Here is a 24,958-nt window from a genome sequence, read left to right as displayed (position 1 = left end):
TCTTTCTTTTTTTCTTTTTTCTTTCTTTCTTTCTTTCTTTCTTTCTTTCTTTCTTTCTTTCTTTCTTTCTTTCTTTCTTTCTTTCTTTCCCTCCCTCCCTCCCTCCCTCCCTCCCTCCCTTCCTTCCTTCCTTCCTTTTTTTGTTGGTCATAAGGCTCGAACTCAGGGCCTAGGCGCTGTTCTTGAGCTTATTTGCACAAAGCTAGTGCTCTACCACTTTGAGCCATAGCTCCACTTCTGGTTTTTGAGTGGGTTAATTGGAGATAAGAATCTTACAGGAATTTATCTGCCCAGGCTGGCTTCAAACTGTGATTCTCAGATACCAGCCTCTTGAGTAGCTAGGATTGCAGGCATGAGCCACTGGTGCCCAACCCTTTTGGTTTTTGAGGGTTTTTTTTCCCCCTTTGATTAGAATCTCACTGTGTAGTCCAGGCTGGATTTAAATGCACAGCCCTTCTGTCTCAGTCTCCTTCATGGCAAGATTATAGACATGCTCATGAAGGCTATTTATTTATTATGTGGTACTTAGGGATTGAACTCAAGGTCTTGAAAATGCTAGGCAACCGCTCTACCACAGAGCTATCTCACCAGTTTACTGCTTTATTGTGGTCATATGACAATGGAAACTCTTTCCCAAGTTCTCCTCTCTTTACCATGTTGACAGAAGACTGACTTGCTAACTTTGCTTGGGGTTTTTCCCTGCCTGGCTGTTTTTCTCTTTTCTCTTTATCAATTGAAGAGAGCTACTCTGCCTTTCAAACTGCCGGAAGATATCTGGGGTTTTATGTAATTTTTTTCTTTCACATAATTCTGTGGGTCTTTTCCCAGATATCTATTTTTCTCTCAAACAACTATCTAACTTGTTGAAGTTTCCGCCCATGTGACTTCCAGCATGAATTACCAGAAACCACAAGAGACGGCGCGCGCGCAAGCCCCAAAGTGAGCGAGATGTCCCTTTGGGGAGCAGTCCCTCTGTACCCCAGAGTGAGAAGGACGCAGGGGTCAGAGGTGGCTGCAGGACAGACAAGGGAAGCACCCGTGGAGGCTGGAGGGCTGGAGGCCCCCGATCAGTCAGGAAGGGAAGCCAGCTGGTGACAAGATTGCTCAGAGGCGACTGGAACCGTGTGAGGGGGGCCGGAAGACTTCAGCCATGCCCCACAGCTCAGACAGCAGTGACTCCAGCTTTAGCCGCTCTCCTCCCCCTGGCAAGCAGGTAGAGTGCCCTTTCCCTCTCTCCTACTTCTGATTTTCCGGGGGGAGGGAGCACACAGAACAGGCAGGCTGCCTGTCTCTTTCTGGGAGCTGTGGTGGGAGGAAGTGGCTTGTGGCACAAGCACTATTAGAGACTCCAGACACACCATTTGCAGCAAAGCTGTGCAAGGGGTAGAGAGATCCTGCCCCGCTTCTGTCAAAGCCCTCCAGTGATACCCCCTGGCTTTTGCCTTGCTGGGATTCTCATCATGGAGCTTTCTAGCAAAGAGGAGAATGAGTATCAAGGGCCTCAGAGGAAAGGGTCTATCGTTCTACAAGGAACTTTCTAGTGGGTGCTGGCATGCATCACCTAAATCCTAGAGATGTTATTTTCCAAGGAGAGCCAATAGGGCAAGACGGAAAAGATGTGAGCAAAAAGTACAACATTGTTATTATTAATAATAATACATGAAAAAGGCAAGTTAGCTAGAGGGGGAGGAACCCACACAGGAGGCTCACATAGGCACCCACAGGCCACCCTCTGTGAATAGCCCAGACAATGTGGAGGGAATGGGAGGTTTGCTGGAGCCAGCAGTGCCGCTATCTCTGTGGTTTCTGGAAGGAGGAAGGGGATAAAGAAGGAAGTGGCCCTGGAGACTTAGAGATATTCACTAGTCACTTGCCTCAGCTCCAGGGAAACTAGGAAATGCAGGTAGGGATTCTAAGAGCTTAGAATCTAGGTTGGCTTCCAAAGATCTCAGCATGAAGGTTACTAGAACATATAGCTTCTGGACTCTCTCATCACATGTTTTACTTGTCTGGCTGGAGGAAGAGTTCTTCCTTCTTAGTTAACCTATATCCATGGACTAAAATTGTCTCCACCTTTGTGGTTTAAAGACTGCATTCTTCCCTTAAGCACACATACCCAGGGAGCTCTCAAAATTTGGTATCTGTCATCTATCACAAGCACCCAAGTGAAGCACCTCAGTTCCACTGAGGACCACTAGAGGGTGGACAACTCAGCCTCTGGCCCAGTTGGCATCACACTGCCTAGAAACCTGGACCTTACTCTTCTTAGAAAGGATGTTACTCATGGCTTCCATGGTAGCTTTCCCGCCACCCTCTTCCCTAGAACATTTGCTTCCCACCTAACTCGATGACCTGGAAGCATTAGGCCACAAGATTTCAGTGTTATCTGAGAAGCTGTGCCCCTCCTGCCTTCAGGGCTATGTGAGGGAACAGGGCAGGAAGGGTTTCTGCCTTTACCAACCTGCAGGGGAGCAGGGGCAAACCTGGTCAAACAGAGGTCAGACCCTTCTGTAGGGAGCAATTACAGGACACCCAAATTCTCTCATCCTTCCAAACACCCATTCATGACCCACCAAAGAAGGTAGCTTTCTCTTTAATTAATGGAGTTCTTGGCATCATATTTGTACAAGGCTTAGGTGCAGGGGGAAAGTCAAGATGGCTAAGGTCAGAGCTGGGGGAGATCAATGAAGGGAAAGAAGGAAAAGAAAAGACAGATGTCAGGCTCTCTGCTCAGGGGTGCAGCAGCAGTCCTGCGGAACAGAGCAGTGAGTTTGCTGGCGGTGAGAAGTCTTGGAAATACTTCCAGCTTCAGCACCAGAAGAGACCACATTCCCAGTGAGATACTACTGTGAGCTCACAGACCAGATCTGAGAGCCTCAGTGTCCTCTCGGGTAAAATGGAAATGCTGGTATCTGCTCCACAGAACTGAGAACTAACTAAGAACATCTCAGGAAAGCACTTGAAATGAAGGCAGGCACATACTAGGTATTAAATAAGGTTCTCGGGAGAGTAAGAACAACGAGAGGGTTCTTTACAAAGAATGAGAGGGTGCTGGGTGCTGGTGGCTCATGCCTGTAAACCTAGCTACTCAGGAAGCTGGGATCTGAGGATCCTGGTTCAAAGCCAGCCTGGGCAGGAAAGATCATGAGGCTCTTATCTCCAATTAACCATTAGAAAACCAGAAGTAGAGCTATGGCTCAAAGTGATAGAGCACTAGCCTTGAGCACAAAAGCTCAGGAACTGTACCCACGCCCTGAGTTCAAGCCATATATGACTGACAAAAAAAAAAAAGGTGATGGGTATGTGCACAACTCTGAAGGGAGCAGAGGTGCTGAGATACTTCATTGCCAACCAATTTTGTCAAAAAAAAAACCCAGCCCTATAGAGGCCTCAGGGTCTCTAGCTTCTTTCCTGTAGCTTTTGACCTAAAAAGACATAGAGATACCTGAGGATGTACAGCAGCGTATGATGAAGAACATTTTGTTTTGCTTGTGTGTGTGTATGCAGGTTTTTGGTAATTAGGGAATGACTGGGAGCATGAAGACATGAAGACATAGAAGGAAGGAAGGATGGATGGATGGATGGATGGATGGATGGACAGATGGATGGATGGATGGATAGACAGGCAGGTGGATGGATGGATGGATGGACGGATGGATGGATGGCTGGGCAGAAGGAAGAATAAACAGATGGGTACCACAAAAACCTGTTTTAACTCAGGAAAATGGAGCAGACTTGCCTAATTCTCATCATCTCTGCTTCTCAGGACTCATCAGATGATGTGAGAAAAGTTCAGAGAAGAGAGAAAAATCGCATTGCCGCCCAGAAGAGCCGACAGAGGCAGACACAGAAGGCCGACACCCTGCACTTGGTGAGTGTGATGATCGTTCTTCTCATTCTTCTGGGCTCTAGACTGCTCACAGCCTCAAGTCTGGGGAGGGTCAGATGGCAACAGCACAGGATACAGGGGTAGAGAAGGCCTTCCTAGGAGTGTAGTAGCTTTTTTCCTTAAGATTGGTCCTCTACCACCTGAGCCACACCTCTGCTTCTGGCTTTTTGCTGGTTAATTGGAGATAAGCATTTCTCTTGATTTATTTGTCTGGGCTGGCAGAGCGTGCCCAGGAGTCTGGGCAGAGAAATAAACTATTCTCCCTGGGAGGGCATCAGGGATAGATGAGTTAAGTGTTTGACACTCAGACACTGCTCAGTGAGGAGCAGCCAGGGAAAGCTCCATCTTCAAGAGCCATTGCAAGTGGAAGGGACTGATTTTGAAAGGACTTGCAAGATGCTTTGGGGGTCCTATCACATAATGCCAGGACCACACATAATCTCTTGTATCTGGGGACAGGGATCATCTAAGCAGCCACCCAAATGTCTCTGCATTTGGGACAAAGGGGATCTATAGGATGCTGTACCTTTACTTCTGTTTCCTATATATTATTGAAGCTTTGGGTTGGATTTCTATTGGTCATGATACATCAAGGGATCTGTGAAAGATGGGGATTATGTGTGTAGTCACTTATCTCTGATGCTACCACCCCAGTTGCATAGCCACTGGTCCAAGACTTTTGTAGAGATGGCTCAAGCAGTCCTGGGACCTTGGTGTGACTAAACTGAAGCTCTACTGGAGGTCAGAAGCCCCCGTCAGTGTCTCCAAGCCCTGGCTGTGTAGTGTTAAACAGTGCTCCTCCTTGTATACTACAGCTGTCCACTCATCTCTCTGCCCTCTCCCCCTCATTTGGTCTTTGTTCAACTCGTACTACTTCACTGCTTCTATCTCTTCCACTCTGTCATACCTTCCTCCAGTAAGTCCATCTTCCAGTCCTTCCTTTAGACACATTGCAATACCTCTAATATTCTAGAAATTTCTTTCCGTGATAGTGCAATAGAAACAAACATTGAATACGTTTCTGTTTATATGGAGTGTTAACATGATCCTTGGCTAAACAGCATGGCTGCTTTAACCTTAACAAGAATAAGTAAGATAGAGTCAGGTCATACCTGTAATCTTAGCTACTCAGGAGGCTGAGATCTGAGGATTGTGGTTTAAAGCCAGCCTGTGCAGAAAAGACTGTGAGACAAAAAGCTGGAAATGGAGCTGTGGCTCAAGTGATAGAATGTCACCTTTGAGCACAAAAGCTAAGTAACAACATCTAGGCCCTGAGTTGAGTTCAAGACACACACTCACACACACACACACACACACACACACACACACGAGCTAGTAAAATGTAGTCGTAGGGCTGGGAAGGTGACTCAGTGGTAGAGTGCTTGCCTTGCAAGCCTGAGGCCCTGGGTTCAATTCCTCAGCACCACATAAGCAAAAAAGAAAAAAGCCGGAAGTGGCGCTGTGACTCAAGTGGTAGAGCACTAGCCTTGAGCTGAAGAGCTGAGGGACAGTGCCCAGGCCCCACGACTGGACCCCCCAAAAAAAAAAAGATGTAGTCTTAAAAGAAAAAGATGCTTCTTTTAGCTTTGTAAAGAAACTGAGAACAGAAGCACCAGCATGGCTATCATGTTCCTGGTTTATTTGAAATGTACTCAAAGTCTCTAGGCACATTGACACAGTTTTTCATTCCCAAGTGTCTATCAAATTGAAATGCAGAATCATTAAACTGTTGTGGCCTCTGCAACTCACCCATTCTCAGGATTTCTTGCTGGCTTAGAGTGTCACAACACTTTCACTACTTAAACATGAACCTCTGTAATTGCTCATTTCCTCTGTCTCAGTCCCATGCTAAAATACAAACTTAAAGGGATGGAATCCTTTTTGGACAGACAATGTCCTCAACAGACCAATGACGATACGTTTTGTAAGTTTGTCATTTTTTACGTGTGTGCTAGTACTGGGACTTGAATTTAGCGCTTCATGCTCTTGCTTAGCTTTTTTCCTTAAGATTGGTCCTCTACCACCTGAGCCACACCTCTGCTTCTGGCTTTTTGCTGGTTAATTGGAGATAAGCATTTCTCTTGATTTATTTGTCTGGGCTGGCTTCAAACCTTTATTCTCAGTTCTTAACCCATTGAGTAGCTAGGATTACAGGTGGGAGCCACCAGCAACCTGCCAAGTTTATAATATTAAAAGAGGAAGAAGTGGGAAATACATTGATAAAAAAAAGAAATGAAATTGAGCTCTGTAGCTCTGCTTACAATAGCGCTTGAATCGGTACCCTCTGTGTGAAGAACTTAGGGACGTTTCTCCCTCTCCCCTACACTTGTACTTCTTATCTGCAGAATGGGAAACATCAGAAGCTGCCTTATTGAGATGGTGCAGATAAAAAGCCCAACACAGGCCAGACACAGGTGGCTCATGTTTGTAATCCTAGCTACTCAGGAGGCTGAGATCTGAGGATCATGATTTAAAGCCAGCTCAGGCAGATAGGTTTGTGAGACTCTTACCTCCAATTAACTACCAAAAATCTGTAAATAGCACTTTGGCTCAAGTGGTAGAGTGCTAGCCTTGAGTAAAAAAGAACTTCAGGGACAGCATCCAGGCTCTGAGTTCAAGCCCTAGGACTAGCACAAAAAATATTTTAAAAAGCTCAACACAGAGTTTGGCATATAATAAATATTCCCAAGATCTCAAATGCTGTAAGAGCCATGATTATAGTTATCAATATAAGAAGCCAAATGGGCTGGGAAGATGGCTCAGTGGTAGAGTGCTTGCCTTGCATGTGTGAAGCCCTGGGTTTGATTCCTCAGCACCACATAAGCAGAAAAAGCTGGAAGTGGTAGAACACTAGCCTTGAGCTGAAGAGCTGAGGGACAGTGCTCAGGCCCAGAGCTCAGGCCCCACGACTGACAAAAAAAAAAAAAGCCAGAAAATTAATCACAGCTGAGATTGTGCACACGCGCGCGCGCGCGCACACACACACACACACACACATTTTCACAGAATCTCAGGGCTGAGAGATTTTTTAAAAGCTAGAAAGTTCAGTTGAGAGCTGCCTGTAATCCAAACTACTCAGGAGGCTGAGATCTGAGGATCACAGCTTGAAGCCGGTCTGAAGCCAGTCTGTAAGACTCTATATCCTCAAAAAAAAAACAAAAAACCCAAAACATACCTACCAAAAATCTGAAAGTGAAGCCGTGGCTCAAGTGGTAGAACAGTAGCCTTGAGCAAGAAAAGCTCAGGGACAGTATCCAGGCCCTGAGTTCAAGATCTGAGACCAGCACACACACACGAAAGAAAGAGAGAGACAGAGAGAGAGAAAGAAAGAGAGAAAGAGAGAGAGAGAGACAGAGAGAGAGAGAGAGAGAGAAAGAAAGAAAGAAAGAAAGAAAGAAAGAAAGAAAGAAAGAAAGGAAGGAAGGAAGAAAGAAAGAAGCCAGAACATTCAGACACTTATTTGATGTCCAGGAATCCTCTTCAGCATTCCTGTCAAAAGATTTCCTATATGCCTGGTCACTTCTAAAGAGCGAGGAACAGAAAAGTACTTCCTATCTTGAGTTCCTTGCTGCTCCCCTACGGATCTAACTCACAAGCCTTTGTCCGGTCCCTGAGAGACAGATCAATGGGCAGACATGTATACCTGTCTTTTTGCTCTAGTGAATTGGTTTTTATCTCTGTAGGATGTAAGCCATCTCTCTGTAGGATGTAAGTTTTAAACCAACTGTGTTGGTTGTGATGATATTCAGGTAATATCTGGAGCTTGGGGTTCTTGGAGCCCCCAAACATATCTACATTCAAACCCCAGCCACGGCCTCTAGAATGTTCCCAGTTTTCTCATATCAGAGCACAAACTCCTTCTCCACTCTTGGAAGCATTTGCCTTCACTTTGTGTGTGTGTGTGTGTGTGTGTGTGTGTGAGAGAGAGAGAGAGAGAGGAGGGGGGAGGGAGGGAGGGAAGGAGAGAGAGAGCATACTAGGACTTGAATTCAGTGTCTAGGCACTATCCCTTAGCCTTTTCCAAAGCTGGCACTCTGGCACTTGAGCCCCAGCTCTGCTTCTGGCTTTTTGTTGATTTTTGGAGATAAGAGTCTCTCTGAGGGGCTGGGAAGATGGCTCAGTGGTAGAGTGCTTGCCTTGCATGCATGAGGCCCTGGGTTTGATTCCTCAGCACCACATGAGCAAAAAGAAAAAAAAGCCAGAAGTGGTGCTATAGCTCAAGTGGTAGCGTGCTAGCCTTGAGCTGAAGAGCTGAGGGACAGCGCCAGGCTCTGCTGCTGCTCATGTGGGTAGGATTATAGGCTGAAGCTACCTGTGTTCAGCTGTCTTTGTCTTTCACCCAGTGAGCAGGTTACAGTCTACAATGTGAGTTGGTAGATGACTGTCAATGTGAGTTGCTTCTTGGCTTTAGGTAGGAGCTTTTGGCAGCAGTGTGTACATTTCTATCATCAGATGGAGAGTTTGGTGGAGAATTGAACTATTTGTCTCTTCTTAGTTGACTGTCACCCTTCTTTTCATGCATTACCCGCTTCATTATGTTTACAATTCATGTAGAAAATGTTCTGCATACTGCCAGTGCCTTGACTTTCAAGGCTGGTTTTCCCTTGACTTTTCCCAAGCTTGCTTCACAAACTGAAGTTCTACAACCTTCCTAACCCTCAAATACAGCCATAGGATTCATCTTCCAAGGCTTTATAGACCAGAGTTTGGGTATACTGAGAATACAATATCAAATAAGCACTCAATAGGCTTTTTTTTTTTTTTGCCAGTGCTGGGGATTGAACTCAGGGTCTGGGCACTGTCCCTGAGCTTCTTTTACTCAAGGCTAGCATTCTATCACTTGAGCTATAGCACCACTTCTGGCTTTTTCTGTGCTGAGGAATCAAACCCAGGGCTTCATGCAGGCTAGGCAAGCGCTCTACCACTAAGCCACATTCCCAGCCCCTCAATAGGCTTCATCTCAGGGTTCTAGCCCCAACTAAGCTGGTATGACACTGTTTTCTTGCTTTTAATTGATGTCACTATTATCTATCCTATATTCCCAATCATCTGCATTCTCCAGTGAGAGTATGAGAGCATGCTAATTAACAGTTGGTGTATTTGTCCTGTTCTGGCTACACCAAGCCTTTGAATATGGACATTTTGTTTTGGGTTTTTGTTTTTGGTATTGGTATTTATGGCTTGGGCACTGCCTCTGAGCTGTTTTGCTCAATGCTAGTGCTCAACCATGTAAGCCACAGCTCCACTTCGAGCTTTTTGGTAGTTCATTGGAAATAAGAGTCTCATGGACTTTCCTGCTGGGGTTGGGTTCGAACAAGGATCTCAGATCTCAGCCCCCTGAATAACTCAGATTACAGGTATGAGCCACTGACATAGGGCTTGCACTACTTTTAAGGTGGCAGAGTATGGAGGGAGCTGCTCATGATGATTGTGGCACTGTGTTCTCAGCATTGACAAGTAGATAAGGTAGTTCTACATCATTGTGAAAGACATAGGATGATCCCTCAATACCAGTACAGGTACAACACACACACATTTCGAACAATGAGAGAATTGTTCAATAGAGTTGGGAAAACTAGCAAGTTACTTGAGGGGGGAAAAAAGAGCAAAAACAAAAACGGAATCCTTCATTCCTTAGGCAGCCTGCACATAATATTTAAATTAAAAAATGTTTTACTATCTTAAGTTGTACAAAAGGGTTTCAGTTTGACATGTCAGTTTGAGTTAGTGCATCTTGATCTATGTCATTCCTCCCATTGTATAGAAATAAAGAGCTGGGCGCTGGTGGCTCACACCTGTAATCCTAGCTACTCAGGAGGCTGAGATCTGAAGATCACAGTTCAAAGCCAGCCCTGGCAGAAAGTCTGTGAGACTCTGATCTCCGATAAACCACTAGAAAACTGGAAGTGGCTCTGTGGCTCAAGAGGTAGTGCACGGGCCTTGAGCTGAAGAGCTGAGGAACAGCGCCCAGGCCCAGAGTTCAAGCCCCACAACCAACAAAAAAAAAAAAGAAGAAGAAAAGAAATAAACATTTTTTAAATGAAAGAAATTGGAAAAACCACAAGTATTAAAAACTTTATCTTGGTATAAAGAAATCTTTTTTTTCCAAATAAAATACAAAACCCTGAAGCCAGAAAGGAAAAGAGTGACGTTACTTGTTACTTTAAAATTTTTTTCATTGTTGTTATAAAGGTGATGTACAGATGGGTTATAGTTCCTATATGTTACCTTTATACATACAAAGTGAAAGTTTCAAACTGGACACTGGTGGTTCACACTCGTAATCCTAGCTACTCAGGAGGCTGAGATCTGAGGATCGCAGTTCAAAGCCAGCATGGGTAGGAAAGTCTTTAAGACTCTTATCTCCAATTAACCACCAGAAAAGCGGAAATGGCTTTGTAGCTCAATATGGTAGATGCCTAGCCTTGAATGAAAGAGCTCAAAGACAGAGCCCAGACCCCAAGTTTAAGCCCCACAACTGAGATAGACAGACAAGACAGACAGACAGATACACACACACACACGCACACACACACACACACACACACACACACACACAGAGCAAAGTGAAAGTTTCTAGGTAATTCAGAATACTAGATACCAAATGAGAGACAAATAACAAACGGAGGGGGGGGGTAGGAATATCTGTGATACTCATGACCAAGAAAGACATATTTACTTAATGCATAAAAACTCTTATGAACAGGAGAATGATTAATAGCTTAGAGAAAAAAATAAGTAATGAGTATGAATAGGCAATTTTTAGGAAGAGAGAAATGAATGGCAAACAAATATGTGAAAATAGGGAAATGCTAATTACAGCAAAAGTGAGATTTCTCTGCTGGCTTGGCAAAGATGAAAACTTCTGCTAGCATACAATGTCACTCAGGCAGTGGAGAAGCCCAGTCAAGGACAGTTAGACCATGTGCAGTCGGGTTATAAGAAGGTACACCCTGTCTTTTGGCAATTTGCTTCTAGAACTGTTCACAACAACCCACAGATTAGACGGTTCTGTAGAATGAAAGATTACTTTTTTGGGGAGAGAGGGAGAGTGCCAATACTGGGACTTGAATTTAGAGCCTCACACTCTTGCTTAGCATTTTCACTCAGGGCCAGCATTCAACCACTTGAGCTACTCTTCCATCTCTGAGTGTGGTTAATGGGAGATAACAGTTTCACAGACTTCTATTCAGGCTGGCTTTGAACCTTGATTCTCAGATCTTAGCTTCCAGAGTAGTTAGGATTACAGGTGTAAGTCACCAGTGCCCAGTGAATTCTCTATTGTTTTTTATAATAGAGACTGGAAAGCAGCTAAATATCTGGCAGTAAATGAGTGATTTAATAAATTGTAGTGTGTCCATTCAGTGAAATACTATGATGTGATTACAATAATAAGTGACATGTGAATGTAGAGAAGCTGGCATGCAGGCAGCAATGCTAGCTCAGGGCTGTGGTGTTGGCAAATCTCTGGCAAGTTTGGCCCTGGAAGCAAGTTAGACAGAGTTCCTGGGCAAAATTAAGAAACTGGAGAGCTTGGTACTTTTTCAGATGGGGACGGCTGAGAGCTAGCTTCGGACTGGCTCCCCAAAGAATTCAAGAAAAGGAATTAGGAAAAGATATCTTGAGAAGAGCAGTGATAGAGCAACCGCCTAGCAAGTCTGAGTCTTTGAGTTCAAACAAAGGGGGAAAATGGAAAAACGAAAGGTTTACAAGTTCTTGGGTACATATTTACCATTATATTAATGCTATGAAAAAAATGAAGGATTTCCAGTTAGAGGCAAATTAAATAATGGAGAAAGAAGATGTTAATATCTTGGACCTATCACAATTGCTTTTAGAGAACAAAGATATCTCCATAAATCTATCAGTTGGTGCCATTTGGCAGAAGGCTTCATAGCAATAAATACTAATCCTTTATGTGAGATAAGCTTTGAGATGGTAATTCTGCTTATAAGAGTTTACACCCCAAAGCCAGCCTGGGCAGAAAAGTCCCTGAGAGACTCTTATCTCCAATAAACTTCTGAAAATAGCTGGAAGTGGTACTGTGGTTCATGTGGTAGAGCGCTAGCTGTCCTGAGCGACAGCACCAAGAACTTGAGTTCAAGCCCCAGGACTAGCAAAAATAGAAAGAAAAAAAAGAGTTTGAATCAGAGATGCTCTACTCCCCAGTATTTGTGAATAACAAGCCCTTTATCAATGCTAGAAAATTAGGTAGGTAGCTGACAATGAGATTAAGCATATTGTGATATGTTCATATAAGGAGAATTTTATGGTGACACTGAAAATGATTTGTAAAAGATTTGTATGCATTTATCTACCTAGGATGATGTCAGTGAGCTAGCATTGAAGGGGAAAAGCAAACTGCAAAGAATAGGAAGAATATAACCATGTTTGTGTAAAATCTGGGGATGGGAAATGGTCGCATATATAAAGAGATGTCTGGAAGATCTTCTGTATAATGGTAACAGTTGTTTCTGAGTGAGGGAGTTTGGGTAGTTTAGCTTAGCTTATTCCTAATGCTTTTCTGCATTTTTATCATGATGAGTGTGTAACTATTTAAAAATCTTTTTAAAATTACAATATTAAACATCAGAAGTACTCTTAATTGATTGATCTAAAAACGTGCACTATCCATGCTTATTCCACTAGCAGAAGGTCAGTGTGTTTGGGTCAGAAGGAATACCTAAAAGGACTTTATGAAGATGTTAAGAATGAGCCAGGAGCTGGTAGCTCATGCCTAAAATCCTAGCTACTTAGGAGTGTAAGATCTGAGGATTGAAGTCTGAAACCAGCCTGTGCAGAAAAGTCCATGAGTTCTTATCTACAATCAACCACCTAAAAACCAGAAGTGGCACTGTGGCCCAAAGTGGTTGAGTACGAGCCTTGAGCAAAATTGCTCAGGGAGAGCGCCCAGGCCCTGAGTTCAAGCCCCTTGACTGAGAAAAAAAAAAAAAAAGTAAAGAATGCCTGTCTGAACAAGATCTCAGGGCTTAGTGCAGAAACCACAGCTGCCTGTTGAGCAGATGTCTGCAAGATGTTCTCAGTAGCAGCAAAGTCCTTCTGTGGAGAAGAGTCTTTCTGATGAGTCCCTCCTGCTCTGATGGTTTCTTAGACTCCTCTGTAGGCTTTAGCATGGCTGAGGGATGGGTTGGGTCCACAGGACAAAGACACCTGCAGGTTGTGGGATATCAGTAGAGGGTCTCATCATGGGCCCACCTGGCTTCCAGGTGAAACAATGGTTACAGTCATACGACCTTGTTTATAGAAGCATGGAATTAAAAGGAAGCATACAGATCTTATAGGCCAACCTGTTGTGTTACAAATGGAAACTGGTGTCTTTCTCAAGGATACCCCCAAATTCAAACCTCTTACCATTTTTGCTGGGCAGAGCTTTGCTGCCGAGGGGATGTTGTTTCCACATGTTTTTTGCAAAGGGTAAGCCAACAAGGAAACCAGTGACCCCTCTCCTCCCCGCAGCAGATAATCAGATGCTTTGTTGGTTCACATGCAAACAGCAAGAGACTAGAGAGTTCAAAGTAGATATGGGGCTGAAGTTTAAATTCTCCTTAACTAAAAAATCATTTTAAGATAGTCCTCCAAAATTCAAAGGACATTGACATTTGGGGGGAAATATTCTCATCAAATTAAATAAATGAATATTTTAAAAAAGAGAAGGGAAAGTTGAGTGCTGGTGGCTCAAGCCTGTAATTCTAGCTACTCAGGAGGCTGTGATCTGAGGATCATGGTTCAAAGCCAGCCCAGGCAGGAAAGTCCATGAGACTCTTTTTTTTTTCTTTTTTTTGGGTCCGGTCATGGGGCCTGAACTCTGGGCCTGGGCACTGTCCCTCAGCTCTTCAGCTCAAGGCTAGCACTCTACCACTTGAGCCACAGAGCCACTTCCAGCTTTTTCTTTTTGCTTATGTGGTGCTGAGGAATCGAACCCAGGGCCTCAGGCATGCAAGGCAAGCCTGAGCCACCTTCCCAGCCCCTCCATGAGACTATCTCCAATAAACCACCAGAAAACTGGAAGTGGCACTGTGGCTCAAGTGGTAGAGTGCTAGCCTTGAGCTGAAGAGCTGAGGGACAGCGCCCAGGCCCAGAGTTCAAGCCCCATGACCAACCAAAAAAAAAAAAAGAGAGAGAAAGAGAAAGAGGAAAGGAAGGTAGGAAAGAAGGAAGGAAGGACAAAATCCAGACTCTGGTCACTAAGTGGGCAGAGGCTATGAACAGAAAGTTTACACATTTTTCCTATCAAAATATAAATAACCTAATTTTCAGTTCTGATGATTCAAATGATACACTGCAAAGCAGGGCTTCTCTACCTCAATGCTGCTGACATTGAGATAGTGGCCAGGAGAATCCCCGACTCCAGTAATAGCAACCAAAAACATCTTTGGAACTTGAAAAAGCCCGTGGAGGTAAAAACCAGCCCTGACTGATAGAGGCACACTGAGAGCTGTCCCGTGGGCTGGAGGTGACGTTCTGGTGACAGATCCCTTACCTAACATATGCAATCCCCAGTAGTGGAAAGTAATTGACAATTTACAACATTAAAATGAAATGAAGAGACCTATATAAAACTAATTGGCAAACTAAGATTTTGGGGGAAGTGTGTGTGTGTGTGTGTGTGTGTGTGTGTATGTGTGTGTGTGTGTGTGTGTGTGTTGTGCTAGTCTTGAACTCAGGACTTGGGCTCTGTCCCTGAGCTTTTTTGTTCAAGGTTAGCACTCTACCACTTGAGCCATAGCTCCACTTCTGGCTTTTTGGTGATTAATTGGAGATAAGAATCTCATGAACTTTCCTGCCCAGGCTGGATTTGCACCATGATTCTCAGATCTCAGCCTCCTGAGTAGCTAGGATCACAGGCATGAGCCACCAATGTCCAACATAATTTTTTTAAAAAAAGCTATACCACTTAAATACTCCTCCATGCAGGTAGTTTGCTGTGGGAGTAAAATCCTACATGTTCTAGTGAAGTTTCTGCATGAATTTGCTGATGGTGACCGCCTGTTGTAGCAACCCTACAGAGAAATGTTGCTGCCCACCAGAAGTAATTGTGCCCTTTGCCCCCACAATCTGTCTCCCAGGACTCCCTCCAAGAACACAACAGAACAAGGATAAAACCCAGTCAGTATCATAGTGTTCATAATTTACAACTGTGACATTTTGGTAGCAACTGAAATGTCCCACTTGAGAAGACCAGTTTAAGTAAATTGCGAAACATCGAAGTAACAAAGTAGGAAATGAGGGATGGGTAACAATGTTTAAAAACAAATGTACTCATTACCTTACTCATATAACTGTAACCCCACTGTTCATTGTCTTTTCAATAAAAGTAAAATAAGCCAAAGTAACAATGCAGCTGTTAAAAATAAAATATAGTAATGATGTAGTTGAGACAGTTACAAAGAAAGCAAGATGCAAATTGTGTATTACTATGATTGAGATTTTTGTAAAAATAACTACGCATACTTTTTTAAAAGGACAAGAAGACAGTATGTGCACGTTTTGAAATGAGGTGTTTTAGAGTACTAAGATGGTGGGTGGGGTTTTTGTTGTTGTTGTTTGTACTGGTCCTAGGGGTTGAACTCAAGGCCTCTTGTGGCGTTTTTTTGCTTAAGGCTAGCACTGTAATACTTGAGCCACACCTCACCTCTATTTCAGGTTTTTTGCTGGTTAATTGAAGATAACTGTCTCCCAGATTTGTCTGCTCAAGCCTTGATTCCCAGATCTCAGCCTCCTGACTAGCTAGGATTACAGGTGTGAGCCACCAGTGTCATGCTCATAGGTTTTTTTAAATTTTAGAAGTATCTTTAGTGGAGTTATATTCTGTGTTTGTGTGTGTGTGTGTGTGTGTGTGTGTGTGTGTGTGTGTGCCAGTTCTGGGGTTTTAACTCAGGGCCTGGGCACTATCCTGAAGCTTTTTTTTGCTTAAGGATAGTACTCTTATCACTTCTGGCTTTATGCTGGTTAATTGGCAATAAGAATATCTTGAATTTGTCTGCCTGTGCTGGCTTTGAACCAAAATCCTCAGATCTCAGCCTCCCTCTGAGTAGCTAGGATTACAGGCATGAACCACTGGTGTCTACCTGTGTTTTAAATTTTTTTTAAAAGAAGAAAATGGAGAAATAGATATATAAAGAGCTCTGGAGGAAAACGAAAACATTAGGAAGGATGTCATTGATCTAGAATTTGGGGAGCAAGTTTATAGTCCTTATTATTTATCCTTCAGGTGGATACTTTCTTGAGTTTTTAAAAATTATTTATATATATATGTGTATGTATATTGTTGTTGATTCATTTTGGTACTGGAGATCAAACCCAGGTCATTGCACTTGCTAGGCAAGCACTTGGCCACTTAGCTACATCCCAGCTCAAAATGGATACATTTTGAGAGTGAAAACAGACACTGATAAATATCACAGCAGGGTGACAGGTGTGAACTTGGGGACAGTCCCAGGAAACCTGTAGTCACTGCAGACTAAGGAAGGTGACTTATCACTTAGGAAAACCCAAGGGAAATGATACCAAGTTAGAGCCAAACTGAGACTGAAAATTCCTTGAGCCTAAAGGCAGTTTCCAGCCACTAAGGACCCTGTAGCTATCATCTTTTCTAGGCACTTGGCAGACAAGATCCTGCCTCACTATTCAGTGAGGCTTTGGGAAGCTATTGAATATTCTCAAAGCAGAGCCTGTGATCAGTACTGGAGCTCACTCTGGTCAACAGAAATGATTCATCTGCTCAATAAGCTACTTTTTGTTTTGTTTTGCAATCCTGGGGCTTGAACTCAGGGGCTAGGCTCTGTCCCTGAGCCTCTCTGTGCTCAAAGCTAGTGCTCTGCCACTTGAGTCACCACTTCCAGCTTTTTCTGAGTAGTTTATTGGAGATAAGAGTCTCAAGGACTTTCCTGACTGGGCTGGCTTTGAACTGTGATCCTCAGATCTTGGCCTCCTGAGTAGCTAGGACTACAGGTGTGAGCCACTGATGCCCGGTTTCAATAAGCTTTCTTAAATTTTATTTAAGTAGTTGCACAAAGGAGTTTCTACAATCTATCTTGATCAATAGCACCCCTCTGGTCACTATCCTCCATTCAATAAGCTTTTATTAGCCACCTGTGGGCAAGTACAGATGGTTCTCATTGCTGAGAATATAACATGACAAAGTGCGCTGGGTCCTTCATTTCATGGTCCTTACATTCAGTCTGGAAATCTAGAAGACAGAGAAATAGATAAGCATGCTAATAGTACAGAGGATAAGAACGTAGAAGAGCCGGGCGCTGGTGGCTCACGCCTGTAATCCTAGCTACTCAGGAGGCTGAGATCTGAGGATCGCGGTTCAAAGCCAGCCCAGGCAGGAAAGACCGGGAGACTCCTATCTCCAATAAACCACCAGAAAACCGGAAGTGGCGCTGTAGCTCAAGTGGTAGAGCGCTCGCCTTGAGCTGAAGAGCTGAGGGACAGCGCCCAGGCCCAGAGTTCAAGCCCCATGACCAACAAAAAAAAAAGAACGTAGAAGAAATGACTGAATACAGGGTTGGAAGGGACTAGCAGGTATGGTGCCAGTACAGTAATTAGGAAAGATTTCACCTCAAAACCAAAGCCAGAGTGAGACACCAGAAAGGCACCTGGTGGGCTGCGGACTGGGCCAAAGGAGGTGTCAGCAGTAAAGCAATTGTGTTGCATGGAGCTGGAACGGGAATGGGGGCTGATCGTGGCTAGGGGATCTTTTTTTTCTGAACCTAACTTCTGATTACAAAAATGAAACCTCACTGGACTGCCTAAGAGTTTAAATGAGAGAGCAAGAGCAAATGTAAGACCAAAGCAATGTTCAATTTTCTCTTCTGCATCAGGGAAGAAAGGTGAGACTAAAGATTTAAGGTAGGAGAGTTGGGCATCAGTGGCTTACACCTGTAATCCCACCTACCCAGAAGACTGAGACGTGAGGATTGTGGCTCAAAGCCAGCCCAGGCAGGGAAGTCCATGAGACACTTATGACCGATTAACCATGAAAATGCTGAAAGTGGGGCTATAACTCAAATGATAGAGCAAATCTTTTCAGAAACAGCACCCAGGCCCCAAGTTCAGCATACACACACAAAATTTAAGGTAGAAAATCTGCCACTGATTTGTTCAGAAAAGGCAGCAAGGCCAGCCTTTTTCTATACAGATGTCTAGACAGATGTCTGGTGTAGTTCTCATACCCAAACATGCATGCCCTTCTTTCTGGTGGTTTATGAAAATGTTAAGAACACCAGCTGTTTTACTGATCAGCTTTTCAACAGGACCACTCAAGTTTTCATATGCTCTACGTGGGGAAGGCAAATCTGGGCTAGGAAAATTCCATACAGTTTCGAAAGTACTGTTATTCTGCTACTCCAGCTGCATGGCTGACCCTTCCCCCGAAGACCTGAAGACTCCTTTGTAACTATCCCAGGTTAGTTACTAACTTCTACTGAAGTAGAAACTATTAAAGTGACTGAGTGTAAGTCAAATATCACCCAAAGTATCCCCCCACCCCAGGTCTCTGTCTAGAAGATTCCTTTTTCACAAGAACTTGTCAGATTTCAGCAAATTACAGGTTCTACAATGATAATCAGGCAACATGATTTGCTGGAACATCTACCTTGTGCCAAGCACTGAAGACAAAGACATGTAGGAAGCTGAGGCCTCCTAACTCAGTGATCCAAAGTGGAACTAATCTAATCACATTTTCCTGAATAAGATCTATACAAATCCCCTATCTGTGCCTTTTCCAGCATAAGAATGCATAGTGCTGAACTATTGAATATTGTTTTTACAAATGTAATACTAAAGTACCTAGATGGACATTTCTTTTTAGAAAAAAAAAAACAACTTCTTTTTGAGACAGTCTTGCTATGTAGTTCTGGCTGGCCTCTTGCTTCTGATTTTCAAGTGCTGGGATTACAGGTGTGTACCACCAAACTCAGTGGATGCTTAACTCAGAAATGTTCTCCCAACTCTTTATACTCCAATTTCATGTTATCTATGATAAAACAAGCATACTTATTAAAATAAAAGGTGAAATACATGAGTAAGGTTAATAAACTTGAACAATTATCTATTTATATCATTACATATACTGATGATACCTGGGCTTGAATTTAGAGCCTCACACTCATTCAGCTTTCTTATTCATTGCTGGCACTCTACCACTCAATCCACACTTCCAGCTGAGCTTTTTGCTGGGTAGTTGGAATCTCATAGACTTTTCTGCTGGCCTCGAATGGCAGTCCTCAAACTCTAAGACTCCTTAGTAGGTAGGATTACAAGCATGAGCCACCGGTGCTCAGCTTTTATGATATTATTTTTTAAAGAAATCTGCTATAACCATGAGTCTCAACTTGTCTGAGTACCAGGCTTAACTGGGAAGTATTTTTAGATGCCTATGCACCATCCTAGAATACCTAAATGGGAGCTTTGGGAGGTTTTTGGGAGGAGGGAGTGAAGACTATAAAAAACTCCCTGGGTAACTGTGGGTATGTAGCCTGTGTAGGAATCAGGAACAGTGACATACAAAGCCGGGCAGGCACATGCAGGGAAATGTGTGTCGGGTGAGTTTGGGGCAGTTTTGTGGGTGTAATATTCCGGTGTTCTGTCCCACCAATGGCTTAGAACAAAGCAGACCCTTCAGACCTTTGCTGTCATGGCAGTTGTTCATTGTACGTCTGTTTGCTTTTCAAAACTGCGTTTGCCAGAGGGAACCTTCCTAAGTTAAGCTTTGGGTCAAGGAACAGACAAGCAGAGGCATCAGCAAGTCACAATTTTATTTTTCTCACCTACCACGTTCAGCAGTGGAGAGGGCAGGCAGAAGGCAGGAAGAATAAGCTCCTGCTGTCTTCCCAGCCATCCCTGTACACCGCTTTCAGCTTCAGGAATCCAAGGGATAGCCTAGAAAACTAAGAAGAGTGAAGGAAGGGGGGGTGGGCAGGGGTGGGTGAGGATGTGGAAAGCATGACGTAAGCAAGATGCGGTGTGTTCATACATTGCTTTCTTGCATGGCATGGCCTTTGTAAAAGATAATTTAAAAAATTTAAAAAGCCTCCGTGTTCAAGCCCCACAAGCAGTGTGTGGCATGCATGTGCGTGCACGTGTACACACACACACACACACACAGCCACACATACACAGCCACACTGCCAGCCACCCCCCCCCACAAACACAGAAATATAGCTGCTGAACAGGCATGGACAGAGTGACAATCTGTGTTGAGGGAGGGTGGCCTTTGTCCTTGAGAAGAGACTTTGCCTTTTTAGTGGGAAAAAGAAGCTTTGCCTTTCTCTCCCCACCATACTTCTACTTACATTCTCATTGGTCAGAATTCTGTCACATGGGCACACCTGTCTGCAAAGAAGCCTGAGGATTGGCTGGATCTTTCCCCAGTCTCTCTAGAGGACAGCTAGGGAGATGGAGGTGGGGATGGATGCTGAGTGAGCCATCCTGTAGTGTTTTCCAGATTTTGTGTCAATGAAATCTTAGTCCTACCAGCCCAAGAACAGCTTCTAACACCATGACAGGGCCCCAGGGGGCCTGGCTGGTATGACTGAGCATCTGCTGATGACAAAGGCACAGACATCCTTAGACCTGCATCGTGAAGATTTGGCCAGACTCAAATGGGTGTGGTAATTCCTCTTCTCCCCAGAGTAAGATGGCAGGGCGGGGCGGGGGGAGGGGGGGCTGTTGATTCTTCCCATGTGGGAAGCAGTGTGCTCTGGGAATGGTGAGCTCCACTCTGGTGTGAGGCCCACCCATGGAGCTGGACATAGCTGAGTGGCAGGGACAAATTTTGAGTCCCCCTTGCTTACCTAGTGTGGGCCGAAGCTAAAGGGTCACCTGACCCATAAATGATTGCCCATTCTTGTTCTGTGGAGAAGGACTCATACAGTGACTCTTTTCACCCTTTTGGAATCTGTGATTAGTGAATTCAAGGAGAAAGGCAGGCTTGAGTCCCAGGCTGGCAGAGAGAGGACCAAGTCCAGCTCTTAATTTATGAAGAGTCCCTACTCAGCCTTGGGCCAGAACCCAGCTAGGAACCGCCAGCCTGTCATTGGTCTTCCTCCCAGCCTGCTGGTGGTATGGGGTTGTAAGGGAACTGTCAGGGGATTTCCAAACCTTCAAGAGCTCTTAAGGGACCCCCTCTTCAGACCCTCCAATAGGGGGTTTCCCAAAATGTCCCCAGGACCCCAGGAAGCTCCTCCTTAGCCATCCCCAACCTTCAGCTAGTTGACAGGATTGGTATCTGATGACATGGTCCCTCCCTGCCTCCTACCAGGTGAGGATGAATTGTAAACATTAGCATTTGAATTTGCATGAGGAAGGGAAAGGGGAGATGAAACTGGACCTCTAAGCAGCTCTGCTCAGACTGGGGATGAGAATCACACTTCACCAGGTTCCACCTGACTTCAAAGGCAGCTGAGCTGCAAACTGAAGCCAGACTGCCTCAGCCTCAGTGCCCCTACTGGTGGCTGTAGCTTAGAAAAGCTGTGTGATCTTGAACAGACACTTGCTTTCTCTGTTCCTCAGTTTCCCATTTTCTTAAAAAAGAAGGTAATTACCTGCCTCATGAGGTGTTGCAAAACTTAAATATGATGATAGTCATAAAATAGGATTGGCACATGGTGATCCTCAATAAACATTCATTATTGTTGTTAATCTAAGACTAAACTACTACTCCCCACCCCACCCACCCCCGCCCCACTTCAGTACTAGGGTTTGAAATCAAGGCCTTGTGCTTGCCAGGCTGGCATTCTATCCTTTGAGCCATGCCCACAGAACTTTTTGCTTTCATTATTTTTTTTAAATGGGTCTCAAGCTTTGACCCTCCTATGCTTCTAATAGCTGAGATTACTCCAGGAACCAGCACACCTATCTTATTTGTTGAAATAGGGAGTTTTTAGTCATTTTTGGCTAGGGCTAGCTGTGAATTGTGATCTTCCTGATCATCATCCCTTGGAGTAACTGGGATTACCTACATGAGCCACAAAACACAATGCAAGCCCCCTGAGTCAAACCCTCCCTTCCGGTCACAGAAGCCTATTTAAAAATAAAAGAGGCTGGGAATGTGACTTAGTGGTAGAGTGCTTGCCTAGCATGCAGGAAGCCCTGGGTTCCATTCCTCAGTACCACATACACAGAAAAAGCCAGAAGTGGCACTATGGCCAAGTGGTAGAGTGCTAGACTTGAGTAGAAGAAGCTCAAGGACAGTGCCCAGGTGCTGGGTTCAAGCCCCAGGACTGACAAAAAAATTAAAATTAAAAAAGAAAAGAAAGAAAAAGAAGGCTTCTACTCATGTTTCTCATATAATACATACACAGATTTCTTTCTAACAGATGGGGTTGGGGATAGAGGCTCTAGTTTGCTAATCTACCCTGGTAGCCTGTTTGGAACCTAAAATATTTGATTGGAACATTGTGCCCTTGGCTCCTAAGGGACCTCTCCTACACCTAGTCCATCAGCACCCAGCATTGATATTGCTAATCCTCCCCAAGTGGACTGAAGTTGGGAGCTACTGGCCTTGTCCGGTTCTGTTTGAAGGAGTCGCCAGTCACAGAGGATCACCAGAACTAGGATCCAGGGTCTTCAGCCCTAGTGTCCACTAAGAAAGCCCATTGTGGTCTAGGTCCAGGGCCTGCTCTGCACTAGGGGAAGTCTGGCCCCAAGCCAGCCCAATTTAGAGCCACAGGACAGGAGGCCCAGCTCGGAGCCAGAGGAGGCTGTGAGTAGAAGGGTGGTTTGCATTCTGTTGTGTGGTTGTGCTAGGTGGTGGTGTATGGCTATAGTGTAGTGTTGGGTTGTGTTATGTCATGTCAATGATCAGCAGAACTAAAACCTGGCTTTCTCTTGGACACCACAGAAGACTGAACAGTTCTTTGTGCTCTCTGGGCACCTTTGCCCATTCACATGTCCGGGCCCTCGATGAAGCAGTGAGCAGCGTAGGCCGGAGCCCTGGCTTGCTCTGACCTGCCTGGCTAGCAGTCTTTGGATCCATCACCCAAAGTATCTGAACATCTGAGGAAACAGGAATTGTCCTGAGCACTGCTGCTACCAGCTTGTGGTCACTAGGGAGTGGAGTGGGGTTTAGGTTTGTCCTGGGGTCTCAGTTGCCCTCTTTAGAGTGGGGATAGGCTGGGAATGCAGCTTAGCGGTAGAGTGCTTGCCTAGAGTGGGGACAATGACAGCAGTTGGCTCTGGAGTCCATCTTAGAAATTATTGTGAGGGCCAGGCGCTGGTGGCTCATGCCTGTAATCCTAGCTACTCAGGAGGCTGTGATCTGTCAGCCCAGGCAGGAAAGTCTGTGAGACTCTTATCTCTGATAAACCACCAGAAAACCAGAAGTGGCGCTGTGGTTCAAGCGGTAGAGTGCTCGCCTTGAGCTGAAGAGCTGAGGGACAGCACCCAGGCCCAGAGTTTTAGCTCCACTACAGAAAGAGAGAGAGAAAGAGAGAGAGAGAAAGCAAGAAAGCAAGCAAGCAAGAAAGAAAGAAAGGAAGGAAGAAAGAAAGGAGGGAGGGAGGAAGGAAGGAAGGAAGGAAATTGTGAGGAATCTGATAGACTTTAAAGAGTTCCAAAGGCTGGCCTTGGGGATTCCCAGTTGTAATCCCAGCAGTGGGGAGGTGGATGGGGGAGGATCCATGAGTCCCAGGAGGGTCAGAGAGTAGAGTGATCCAGGGCCAGGGAGGAGGCCCAGATCAGCCACTTCCCCTTGGGGGAAGAAGACAGGCCATTTTTCTAGTGGGCATCAAGCTAGCTGCAAGGCACCTAGGCTGGCAGGCAGGGGCCTGGGGCCCTGGCAGGAAGCAGCCTGGCTTTTCTAGGCCTTGTCTTGTTGGTAATTTTCTGGGCAGAGGCAGCGACGGCGGTAGAGGTGGTGGCAGTAGCAGCGGTAGTTAGGCACACTGTCTAAGGCTCTGGGAAGTGCAGGCAGAGGGAGACAAGGAGGAAAGCTAGAGAGCCGGACAGACACGGCTGGGGAGGAAGGCCCCCTGCTGCCACTTCACGAAAGCTGAGCCTGCCCGAGGCGGGGAGAAGGTCAGAGCCGGCCCACCTGCCCCTCCCCACAGCCCTGGGGTTTGCCCAGGCTCTTCAGAGCCCGGAACTTACAGTAAATGTGTCACCAGTGGAAACTCTCAAAGGGGGTGAGGGAGAGGAGAGGAAAACGGGCCGCCAGGACTCCCAGCCCCCAGTTCCCGTCTTACCAACACCCCAGTCTCATCTTGCTGCTCGGGCTTACCTTTCAGTAAAGAAGCGTGGGTGAGAGGGTGCCCTCCCTCTGGGATGTGCCAGGAAACAACACAATGGTTAGTAAGATAAGATTCTGGCCACAGGGCTCTGACTCCACCAGCATGGCTTCTGGCACATCCTACCTTGTCCTAGAGAGGAGGGTTTCCTTTGCACTACTCATCTACGCACATTTGAGAGCTCAGATCTGTGTTCAGGAAATGTCAGGCTGAGGCAGAACGTAGCTGCCTTGATGGCAAAGCCACAGCTCCCTGCTCCTCCATCACTTAAAAAAAAAAGTCCTCCCCACCCTCAACAACTGGGAGATCACATGATTGGCAGTGTCACTGACAAATCCCATCTAGCTGATGGATTGGGGGGAGAGTGTTTGTATTGAGGCTTGAAATCAGGGCCAGGGCGCTATCCCTTCCCTTTGTTGTTCAAAGAGCCACAGCTCTACTTCCAGTTTCCTGGTGGTTAATTGGAGATAAGAGTGACCTGGACTTTTCTGCCCTGGATAGATTTTTTTTGTGTGTGAAAATACCAAACAGAGGGGTTACAATTACATGGGCAAGATAATGAGTACATTTCTTATCAAGCATTGTAGCCTCCTCCTTTGTTTCCCCTTCCCATCCCTTCCCATCCTCCCCCTGGCCCCCCTGCACCCAATCCTCCCCCCACCAACCAAAGTTGTAAAGTTCGTTTTCAACATAAGGACTTGTACATCTCATTGTTGCAATGGGTCCACCTGTATCCCTGTTTTAACGATTTGTTTTTCCCCTTCCCCTCCACAAATTATACCCACATCAAATACAGTGAAAGCAAGGGTTATAC

The 24,958-nt window shown here is 45.1% G+C and overlaps 1 protein-coding gene across 1 annotated transcript in view; it reads left to right on the top strand.

The window, feature by feature from the left end:
* Positions 1-807: 807 nt before the first annotated feature.
* Batf (basic leucine zipper transcription factor, ATF-like) overlaps positions 808-24,958 on the top strand; it is a 29,401-nt gene continuing 5,250 nt past the window's right edge. Inside the window, exons 1-2 of the mRNA XM_013014099.1 lie at positions 808-1,213; positions 3,767-3,871. Coding sequence (XP_012869553.1) covers positions 1,151-1,213; positions 3,767-3,871 — 168 coding nt within the window. The 5' untranslated portion in view covers positions 808-1,150. The remainder of the gene's footprint in view (positions 1,214-3,766; positions 3,872-24,958) is intronic.

The sequence above is a fragment of the Dipodomys ordii genome, unplaced genomic scaffold, assembly GCF_000151885.1.
Source record: "Dipodomys ordii isolate 6190 unplaced genomic scaffold, Dord_2.0 Scaffold2, whole genome shotgun sequence".
Classification (NCBI taxonomy): domain Eukaryota; kingdom Metazoa; phylum Chordata; class Mammalia; order Rodentia; family Heteromyidae; genus Dipodomys; species Dipodomys ordii.
Note: the sequence above shows the minus strand (reverse complement) of the source record. Positions and strands in the feature narration are given on the sequence as shown.